General features: G+C 40.3%; 1 protein-coding gene across 1 annotated transcript; it reads left to right on the top strand.

Moving 5' to 3' along the window:
• The first annotated feature begins 247 nt into the window (after positions 1 to 247).
• On the top strand, positions 248 to 11,352 carry hspa4b (heat shock protein 4b). Its single transcript, XM_072668251.1, has 19 exons — positions 248 to 469; positions 1,614 to 1,671; positions 1,869 to 2,009; positions 2,645 to 2,767; positions 2,951 to 3,050; positions 4,134 to 4,267; positions 4,382 to 4,626; positions 4,849 to 4,925; positions 5,684 to 5,835; positions 6,063 to 6,169; positions 6,262 to 6,395; positions 6,495 to 6,691; positions 8,461 to 8,553; positions 8,665 to 8,817; positions 8,915 to 9,040; positions 9,337 to 9,444; positions 9,538 to 9,657; positions 10,272 to 10,433; positions 10,876 to 11,352. The coding sequence occupies exons 1-19, from the start codon at positions 363 to 365 to the stop codon at positions 11,071 to 11,073; spliced, it is 2,535 nt and encodes an 844-aa protein (XP_072524352.1). The 5' UTR covers positions 248 to 362; the 3' UTR covers positions 11,074 to 11,352.
• Positions 11,353 to 11,605: the final 253 nt, after the last annotated feature.

The raw sequence follows: 11,605 nt of genomic DNA, 5'->3' as shown, positions 1-11,605 counted from the left end.
AAAAGATATAATATCATAAATATTATATTATTAAAAATATATATAATAATACATATAAAGATATAAGATATATAGCTACATATTATAAAACATGTTATAACAGGGATAAACGTATATTACTTGGTGCATCGTTTAATTTTTAGTGCATAAAAACAAAGAAACCCGCCTGTGCAGCTCTGCATCACCGAAAGCGGGCTGTCTGTTGGACCTTTTGTAGGACCTGTCTCTCCGTTGGTCCCTCCCTTTAACCGGCTTCAGCCTCACAGCGCCCTGTTCAGCCGGGGTGGGACGATGAATTAAACACTCACACTACATCTCACACCAGATTACTTTAGCTTAGGGCTCCAGTTTATATTTTAAACATGTCTGTGGTTGGATTCGACGTTGGTTTTATGAACTGCTACATTGCAGTAGCCCGAGCCGGAGGGATTGAGACGGTGGCGAATGAATACAGCGACCGGTGCACGCCGTAAGTCAGCATGGCCACACACACACTCACACACACACACACACACACACACTCACACACTCACATCCATTCCTTTACACTTGAACACATTACTGTATGTAATCCAGGAGACCGGGCCCGTCTGTACCCCGTGTTTTTGTGGGCGGTGAGGGACTGGGGGCTTTGTGAGCTGTCGGGACGGTGGTGTGGCTCGGATGCTCAGCTGTAGCCGTTAGCTCGGGTTAGCTAGCGCTAGCTTCCCTGGCTGTGGAAGTTGTGGGCAGAGCGTGGCTTTACTCGCATCCTCGCACACGTTCAGGTCGTGTTCAGGCGGTTTATTTTGCGGCTGGCGGCTGGTGTTGGTGTTGGGGATGTGGGGGGTATGTGGGGTTATGATCTGGGGGAGGAGATCTTCTAGAATATTCTCCTGACCTGCCAGGTTAGCCGAGCCGGCTAACGTTAGCCAGCTCCTCCAGACCGACCCGCTGTTATTGTGCTGAGCGACGACTGATGCTGGAGCTAATTCCCTTAAATCTCTTATTAAAAGATGTCTGTTCATCCTGAGTGCTGCTACTATGTGCTAAAACAGTGTCTTACAGTAAATCTAGGCAGCTATGTGTTGTGTTGTATGTATTATTTTTTTTTGGAGGGGGGGGGTTACCCCCCAACCCCCCCCCCCCTAATTTTAAGTGGCTAGTAAATGGCATTAGGGGTGTATAGTGATGTGGGTAGTCATTTGGGTGTAATCATGATTCATTTTTAATTCATTGTTGTTATACATTGATGTTACGTATTAATAAATGCTTGATTGGCATTATTGGTATTAAAGAGCCTACCTTGTATTATGTATATGGCGCAGAAAGCTGCCAAAAGATTCAAGATCCATCCATCGGTAGTCTACAGGCTAACTCTGTGTCCCTTTTATTTTGTCCATCCATCATCTCATCACATTAACCAGTTCTGATATTCCCCTTTTTTACCCGTCCACCTTCAGTAAAAGGGAATCGGCAATTTTCGTTTTCTACATACAGCACTTATCCATTCAGTCCTGCTGTCTCTTTTTCATCCCTCCATATTTCTATATTCACGTTCACAGACAGAGACAGTCCTAAAGGACGGTATAATAAAGCAGACTTGTAAAATGATTAACTTTCCTTTCTTACAGAGCATGTGTGTCCTTCGGACCACGAAACCGCTCAATTGGTGCGGCCGCAAAAAGCCAGGTATGAAAATAATTTCAGTTTCTGAGGATCTGCTTGATTAAAAAAAATGTCTCTCTCTTCTTCTTCTTCTTTTCAAGTTACTTTAAGTGATTTTTAAGCTGCAAATTGTGAATACTGTTTTCGGTGAGCTGTTTAAAGACGCCCCCACATTGTTCCAGTAAGAATGCCAACTTTCTGTTTTCCCCACTGAAATACAGGTGGTCACTAATTGCAAGAACACCGTCCAGGGATTCAAGCGTTTCCATGGGCGAGCTTTCACAGACCCGTTTGTTCAGGGCGTGAAATCTGGTCTAGTTTACGAGCTTTCACAGATGCCCACCGGAACAACAGGAATTAAGGTGAGTGATGGTGAGATGTTAACAAGGGCGCAATGAGAGACTGATTACACACCGTTTGCTTATGCACAAACCATTATTAAATATAGTTATAATGACCGTTTTATAACAATACATAAGTTTGTACATAAGTAAGCTGTAAACATAAGGGACAGTTGTATTGTATTGGTCAGGTATGTAAAACTGGGTTCCATGCAGCCCATGGCATATTACAAGATTTGAAATAATTGCTAATGTTATTTTGTTTTTGTAAAGCACCTTGAGCTGTTACATGTGTAAAGAGTGCTCCATAAATTTTAAAAATAAAAGTATTATTATTTACATGAATGGCACATATCATTTAGTGTTTTTCCTTTTCTTATACTGGGGCAAGGAGGCCATTCTCAATTATAATTAACAATATTTTTAGGCACTGCAAATTAAGGAGTCGCGCTCGTGGAAGTGCAGTAGTTAATGTCTAATGTTTAAATACTTCCATTTGAAAAGCTCTATGTTCTTACATGGTTGAAAATCAGGCCTGGTCTTCTCACACTATTATTGGAAAAGATGTACTTGCTGGACTAGAGCTAATGAAATATGCATTTATGACGCATGTGTAAAATGTGTATCGCTGGACTGGTTCTCTGCTGTTTCATCAGGTCACATACATGGAGGAAGAGAAGGTGTTCAGCATCGAACAAGTCACAGCAATGCTTCTCACCAAGCTGAAAGAGACCGCAGAAAGTGCTCTGAAAAAGCCTGTGGCGGACTGTGTTATATCTGTGAGTTCTGTCCATTGTTGCTGTTAACCAGCCAGTTATATTCAGTTAATTCAGTCACATGTTGAAAGAAGAGTGTGAAATCATGAGAGCAAGATCATGCAGCTGGATCTCCTGAGAAACATATCTTGTGTATTATCATCATGTGCTATCTTTACCGTTGATCTGTGTCTGTGATGCTTTAAGGTTCCTTCCTTCTACACTGATGCTGAGAGGAGGTCGGTTGTGGATGCGGCTCAGATCGCTGGACTGAACTGTCTGCGACTCATGAATGAAACTACTGCAGGTACTGCAAGTCTTTCATAGTCAAATATGAATCACTGCTCTGGTAATAAAAAAGCTCCATGTCTGTTTTAGTTTGTTAACTTGACCAAAAATTCTGGTACAAACAAAGCTTGAGAACAATCTCTCCACATCCAGCTTAACCTGAGCCCAGCCTGACTAAATTCTCCCTAAACTTCAGCATGCTTAACCAGAAACTAAGTGAAACTGAAATAAAAAAACATTCTTGGTAGGGATACCTCTTCAGTTACTTAAAGAACAGACATTAGCACTATTAAAAAATGAACTATATAATACTATTTAGTACGTGGTTGGTGTGGCGCAACAGATAACACCACTACCTGCCACTGAGTTACAACACCATGTGGGAGACCAGGGTTCGATTCCCGGTCTGGGTGACTGTGCTGCGCTACACCAATAAGATTCCTTGGGCAAGACTCGTAACACTACATTGGCCCACCTCTGTAATACGACTAACTTTTTTTTATGCTGAAATTGCAGTAGTATGTACAGGTAAATGCCATCGTTGTGGTGTTTTATATGGCCTGCTGTAATCGCAGAGAGCTAATAGATAATATCACAACATTTGTAGGGTGAGCGTAAGGGTACTGTGTCCTACAACAGTACTGCCTACATGTCTGGAACACAGGTTCTAGTGGCTAGTCAGAGCACAGACAAACCCAGCTGCTTTGCATAATTTTTTTTTTTTTCTGGAGGTCTCCTGACCATTCATTGAGCTAGCCTGTGTTGGAAGTCAAGCAAGGAACAGTTTGGTTTAAAAACAAGTTAAAAAAAAAGTTGCAGCTCATTCAAAATGCCAGATGGAAACATCTATGGGATTCTGCACTACCCTGTTATGAGATCACCCATAATGGATGTTAATGTCAGGTGTGAATGGGGACCTTGGATGTTACAGTAGAAGTGACTCTTGTGTGCCATCTTTCCTATGACTGACTATATATGTATAATAATCATGTGTGTGACATTTAACCTTACCTGACAAATTTTAGAAATATGATCGTGATCCAAACATGGTGTCAGAACCTGCTGCTGAATGAGTGAATGGAATGTGCATTGGTCCCTGCAGTGGCTCTGGCGTATGGGATTTACAAACAGGACCTCCCAGCCCCTGAAGAGAAGCCCAGGACAGTGGCGTTTGTGGATCTTGGCCATTCAGGCTACCAGGTCTCTGTCTGTGCCTTCAACAAAGGCAAGCTCAAGGTGTGTGCTATCAAATATCTATATATCAATATACATATATTTCCCTCACAGCACTCAACTGCTTTAGCATAGGAAAAATATGGTGCTGTGACATCCTTTTATTTATCCATATAGGTTCTAGCGACAGCCTTTGACCCGCATTTGGGAGGGAAAGACTTTGATGAGGTCCTCGTGAACCATTTCTGTGAGGAGTTTGGGAAGAAGTATAAGCTGGACGTGAAGTCCAAGCCCAGGGCTCTGGTTCGCCTCTACCAGGAGTGTGAGAAACTCAAAAAGCTCATGAGTGCAAATTCTTCAGATCTGCCTCTTAATATTGAGTGCTTCATGAATGACATTGACGTTACTGGAAAACTGAACAGGTAGCGTATTCCACAAAATAATAATGTTGGGATATTGGAGATGCCCTCTTTTTGATCTCAAATATTAAGATTCTTGCATTGTCTGAACTGTCTAGAGTCCGCTGTGTGAAAAACTGCTGCTGCAGATCATTCAGTAATATTTCCTGATTTGTCTGTAGGGAAAAATGGTTCACTACTTTGCATTGAATGTCTGAATGTCTTCTCCTCATTGTGTTCCTACAGAGGTCAGTTTGAAGAGATGTGTGCTGACATTCTGGCTAGAGTAGAGCCTCCTCTGCGCAGTATAATGGAACAAGCAAGTGAGTAGCAGGAGCTTGTTTATCAGCGTGGGTGTCTTGCCAGATCTAGGGCTGTCTCTACCAATTATTATATTAGTAATATCATAATCTAATGAATTTGAAAATTATTTGAGAAGAGACTAGTAGGAGAATTCAAATTACTGTATGCTATGTGGACACCAGTATTGGGACACCTGCTCATTTATTGTTGCTTCCAAAGTCAATGATTTTTTAAATTAAAAAAAGAGAGTTTAACCTGCTTTTGTTGAGTAACTGTGTCTACTGTCAAAGTAAGGCTTTTTACTAGATTTTGGAGCATTGCTGTCAAGATTTGATTGCATTCAGCAACAAGAGCATTTGTGGGGTCAGGATGTTGGGTGATGACAGACCTGCCTCATTCCCAATGCATCCCAGAATTATTGGATGGAGCTCCATCATTCCAGAGAACACAATTCTGCTGCTCCACAGCTCACTGCTGAGGGGTGTTTTGTCCTTCTAGCCCAAGCCTGGCATTAGAATAATGCCAATAGCTTCATGTTTATCTGTTCCAGAGAGTCTCATTGGATTGGCAGTATTTCTCTGCAGGGACTAGACAAGCTGTGTGTGTGCATTTGCACATCTGTGCCAGCAATGGGTGCAACTTAAAGTAGCTGAACGCATGAATTACATATACATTACTATACTATATTACATATAGTGCATATTGTAGAAAGTTGTCGTTGTAAATTGAGCAGTCATTGGTTCACCCTTCTAAAGTGTATCTGTCGTACCTACTTTAGATTTAAAGAATGAGGACATCTACGCTGTAGAAATCGTTGGAGGTGCTTCCAGAATACCAGCAGTTAAGGAGCGAATCAGCAAGTTCTTTGGGAAGGAACTGAGCATGACCCTGAATGCGGATGAGGCTGTGGCCAGAGGATGTGCCCTTCAGGTCTGTGTGCTGTCAGCATCCTACAGTTTCCTTTGAAGCACTGCTTGAACAGCATTGAGTTTAAGACTTGTCTTTTAAAATAAATTTAATGTAAAAGGGGGATATTTACAGAGTGACTAGCTGAATGATATCAAGACCTTTAGAAAGTAGTAAGCAGAAGTAATGAGTAAAAATATTGTCTATTATTGAATGTTTCTTTGAGTGTGGCTGTTTTCACTTTTCCACAGTGTGCAATCTTGTCTCCTGCCTTCAAAGTCCGTGAGTTTTCCATAACGGATGTAGTTCCCTACCCAATCTCTCTGAAATGGAGCTCTGCAGCAGAGGATGGTGTAAGGTATAAACTGTTTTTTTTTTCTTGGATTTTGGATTGGATTTCACTGTTTGAATGATTTTTATATAAAATATTTTCTCATTCCTCAATTACAGCGACTGTGAGGTGTTCCCAATGAACCACGCAGCTCCATTTTCCAAAGTGCTAACCTTCTACCGGAAAGAACCATTCTCCTTGGATGCCTACTACAACACCCCTAAAGAACTACCTTACCCCGATCCCACAATAGGCATGTATTATCTGCAACACTCTTCTTTTCTGTGCATAGTACTAATCGTCTGCCCAGTATTTGTCATTTAAGATGGTATGTTTTGCTTGCATTTATTAGGACAGTACATGATCCAGAAGGTGGTCCCCCAAGCCACTGGTGAGAGTTCAAAAGTGAAAGTAAAAGTGCGGATCAACATCCATGGAATCTTCAGCGTGTCCAGTGCCTCGCTAGTGGAGGTGCAGAAGTCTGAGGAGGGAGAGGAGGCCATGGATACTGAGCAGACTTCGACACCAAACACAGAGAAGGACGAAGAGGTATGCCCTTGATCATATTAAGGGCAGTCCATTGAGTTGTATCATTTAGATCACATTGTTCGGGTCACTCTGTGGTCTAGGGGTGGGGGATTTCTCTCCCTCTCCCATTACACTTACCGCTCAGCTAGCAAAAATACCAGATGTCAGCTTTCCCAGCTTCACATGCATACTTAAATATGGCCTTACTCCTGGTCCTGCTTTCATATAGCCCTCCTCATCCTATACCTCATGTGCTAATCCAGCGTACGTGGCCCTCCTTTAGCACAGGTGCAAGAGGTGTTGCAGGAGGAGAGTATAGGGTTCCTACATGTACTGGGAAAATCTGGAAATCTCGAAGGATAGCTCTGAAACTAATGAGCCGTAAATTTGGAATAAACACCAAATTATTTTCAGAGGGTTTTACATCTTGCACAAAAGATTTGCATGTAGTACTAAGTGTTGAATAGTACATTCAATAACCATGTGTGTAAAAACAAATTCCTACTGAGAGAGGCTTTAAATACGCTCATTGTTTTTATGTTGTGAAGTATGAAAGTCTATTCGTAAAAAGAGTTTGAACCGTGAAGTTGTCTTGCATGTTTGATTGCAGGTAGTGTTTGGCAGTATGTAGGTTTGTTCAGTATACCTTTAAACATTCATCTGTTTCTTACACAGTGTGCACCGAAAAAAGCCCAGAACAGAATTTAGCATGGCGAGATTTAGACACTTCACACAAATGCTTAGCACTAATGTGTTGCTAGCGCACACATGCTCACTCCCCAGGGACCCCTGAGCTTTTTTTCTCATCCACCTGATTTAAAATAAAACCACCACTACTGTCAGCGAGCCCACAATTTGCAGCGAGTAGAGACAAGCTCTCAACCAGCAGCTCTGTGAGGCACAACCCCATGCTTTTGTGTTAAGTGCAGTTTGATGTGTTTAAAGATTTTGCAGTAATGACATTTATTTATTTCTCTTTTGTTAATAATACTTTGTTAAATATGTGTATTAATAGTAAAGTAAGGCACTGTTACACAACCTACAAGGACGGACTTGATGTTTTATTATAATAATACATTTTATTTATAGGCGCCTCTCAGGACTCTCAAGGTCACCGTACCCAAAATAATAAAATGAAAACAAAAACATAACATTAAAAACAGGGAAGCAATTTTAAAATAACATGAAAATAACACTAAATAGAATTTCATACTATTTTAGAAAGTCAATTCTTTTGGCTGTTTTCGAAGTTAATTTTACTATGATATACTGTGATAGATTTTGTCCCCAGAACCAAGGATAAATGGGGGGGGGGGTATTATTCAGCTGTTTAATGCACACTGATTTCTTCATATATGGTGCAAAGTTTATGTATATTTTTATTCTTGAAAATGGAATAAAATGTAAACCTAAATGAAGTCAGTCATGCTAAATAAATAAATATAAAAACACTGCAATATATCGTGAAGCCACCAAAATCTTATAAACTACTGTGATGCACATTTTTGGTCACACTGCCCAGCCATAACTGCAGACTAGTGTTCAGGTCTGACTCGTTTAAGAACGCCCTTTTCAAATGCCACTGATTTTCACTGGTGCATATTTTATCCAGCAGAGAGGGGGGTTGATCGGTGCCCTTGCATTACGCTATGCCAATAAGAGTATTTGGGCAAGACTCAAAACAATTCAGATTTTATTTATATATATATATAATATATATATAATATGCATTTCTTTAGAGCTCAATTTTAGCATGTTTATATAACACAAGCTGTTCTGCTACTTTTCAGAGCAAAATGCAGGTGGATGAAGATCAGCAGAAGTCCCCGGATGATGGACAGAAGGAAAATGGAGAGAAAAAATCTGAATCTGAGGAAATGGAGGTAATATCACATCAGTGATGTGCTTATGTTTCCAACCAAGCTCTCGCTAGCCAGCTTTTCTCAGGCTTTCATGTACTGATTGGTTTTCTCTGTGGTTTGCTTTTTATTCAGACATCAGAAGAAGGCAAACAAGAAAAGAAGTCTGATCAGCCTCCACAAGCTAAAAAGCCTAAAGTCAAGACAAAAGTCCTGGAACTACCCATTGAAAACAATCCGCAGTGGCAGCTGGCGATTGAAATGCTTAATCTGTTTGTGGAGAACGAGGTACGGCTTCTGTCTGTGCGTTCCATCATTTGAAGGATGTGACTTCTTCTGCCTCTTTGCTGATTGATCTACATATGGTGCTTTGTTTTCTCCAAAGGGAAAGATGATCATGCAGGACAAGCTTGAGAAAGAGCGCAACGATGCCAAGAACAACGTAGAGGAGTATGTGTATGATATGAGGGACAAACTGCACGGCATGTTTGAGAAGTTCATCACTGAAAGTGTGAGTATGGATCTTTGTTGGCTCAGATGCTTCAGATGCAGAATGTAATTATGACCAGACCCAGTCTAATGTTCTCTAGATAAGCTTCAATCCTGCTTTTAAAGCAAGAGGATGGATAACCAAGTTATTGATATTTTGACCTGGTGACTGCTTATTTTTTTTGTTTTTGTTTTAGATATCCAGAAAGATCATCATATATTTTGCTCTTAATGTCTGTTTTAGCACTAATGCATAATACCTGCATTGGTATTCTAGAGCCTCACATATATTTCTACTGTCATTCTCTTTATTTACAGGACAGGGACACATTCTCCTTAAAACTGGAAGACACAGAAAACTGGCTGTATGAAGATGGAGAGGACCAACCTAAGCAAGTGTACATTGACAGACTTGCTGAGTTAAAGGTAGAATACTGTGGGCTTGTGCCTCAGCTATGGCGTGAATGAGGTAGGTGTTCTACATGCTGGTTTTATTCTGAAATGTAAATGCTTTTCCAGAAACTGGGCCAACCCATTCAGGACAGATACACAGAGTATGAAGAGCGGCCAAAAGCTTTTGAGGAGTTGGGAAAACAGCTTCAGCAGTACATGAAGATTGTGGAGGCCTTCAAAATGAAGGTAAAAGTTGATTACTAAGAACTACTATTAAAATTTGTTTTTTGTTACAGTGAATGTATTTGATCAAGTTAGGTATGGTTTCAGCGAGTGCACTAAGAACTTTGCATGATTTACCTACATCCTGCTGTCATTATGTGAGCTGCGTCTCTCTATACTCGACACTTATAGGTTTGTAGAGGGGAATGCAGCAGACATTGGTGGGTCGCCTTTTCTGAAAAGTATTAAAGAACGGATTTATTTCATGGCCACTGTACTGCTAATGTTCTGGGATTACTACCAGCAGCACCAACTTCAAGCACAAGACAAGACTAGTCCATATAAACTGCAATTTAAAAACTTGCAGCTAATTTTTACTTCTTTTCTGAATAATTCTTCTTTTATTGTTTAATGGGAGACTTTAGCCCACCTTAACTTCATGTAATTGGTCTGAACCAGCAAAAAAAAAAAAAAAAAAAAAAGCAAGCACTGCAAATGGTCAAAGGCACCTTTCACACCTACTCTTTTGGTTTGGACCAAACTGAAGGTCCTGACCAAACAAGGTAGGTGTGAAAGTACCCTAAAGTGGGTTGCAAGTTATTTGTTAGCTAATGGTTTTTGTACTCTTTGAATGGAAGGAGGAGCAGTATGAACATTTGGAGGAGGCGGAAGTGCAGAAAGTCGATAAGATGGTAAATGAAGTCATGATCTGGATGAACAGCAAAATGAATCAGCAGAGTAAACAGAGTCTGAATGTGGAGCCAGTGGTGAAAACTGCAGAGATTACAGCAAAAACAAGGGTGAGTCATTTATCTAATGGACCCATTCTGACCATCAAACCAGTTTCTTGTGCTGTAAGCTTGTATTAATGTTAAAGGGGTAGTTACTTAACTCTTCAACTACTGGCAAAAATATGTAAAAAGTCCCTTTTCTTTCTGTATGGTTACAAAGGCCTTACAGGTGAAGAACATTCAGATATGTCAGTTTAGCATCACTTAAATAATTCTGCTCTTCTCGAGAACAGTAAATACATCAGATATTGGGTTAAAATGTCAGTCAAAGCTAATCATATGTCCAGTGATGGTATTCATGGTCATTGTATGTACCTTTTTGTTCTTTTCTCTTTTTTTCCATTAATTAATTAATTAATTTATTTGTCAAGATGTTTAGCTACACTCTTACTGTTAATGTAATCAAGAAATCCACTGTTTAAATTCCATGCCACCATTTTCTGTCCGTCAGGAGCTGTTTTCCACCTGCAACCCCATCGTGACCAAGCCTAAGCCAAAAGTGGAGCTGCCAAAAGACGAAAAACCAGCAGAACAAAATGGACCAGTCAACGGGCAAGAAGGCACTGAAGCCGAGGCTGGGGGCAAGGAGAAAGTGCCCACAGATGGGGCAGAAGCCACCAACTCCAAACCAGACATGGACCTTGACTAAGTTGGCTGTGTTCTCCTGTCCTTTTCCCAAGCCGCCACTCAAGTCATTCCATCTTCCTGCCATGAGGTTGTTTCGACAGTCAGAATGATTAGTGGCTACATGGTGCATGTTCATCCTTTTTGTTAAAAATGAATAAATAATCCGAAAGCGTAATGCAATAAGAGTGCTCTTTGACATCAATGCTGTGTGCGCACATGGTTGAGTATATGTAGTGTACTGCAAAATATTTGGGTCTGTGGCAACTGTTGGGTTTTAATAAATATGAAGTTTAAAGTGTCATTTGTGCAGGTGCCTTATTTCACAATGCTATATTGATTATTTAATATCAATTATATATATAATTTTTTTTTTTTTTACCTTATTCTGCGTTAACCGCCAACTTTTTAAGCCTCATTTGCTGATGTTAAATCTATAGATAACAGAATGCTGATTAATCTTTTAATCAAAAGTTTGTGAACTGAAATTGTGTCTGAACAAGCAAACTTTTAAGATGCCTGAAATTTGGAAATGTAGATTAAAATTACATCTTTAA

The sequence above is a fragment of the Salminus brasiliensis genome, chromosome 2 (assembly GCF_030463535.1).
Source record: "Salminus brasiliensis chromosome 2, fSalBra1.hap2, whole genome shotgun sequence".
Lineage (NCBI taxonomy): Eukaryota > Metazoa > Chordata > Actinopteri > Characiformes > Bryconidae > Salminus > Salminus brasiliensis.
The sequence above is the reverse complement of the archived record's forward strand: the minus strand, read 5'-3'. Positions and strand labels throughout refer to the sequence as shown.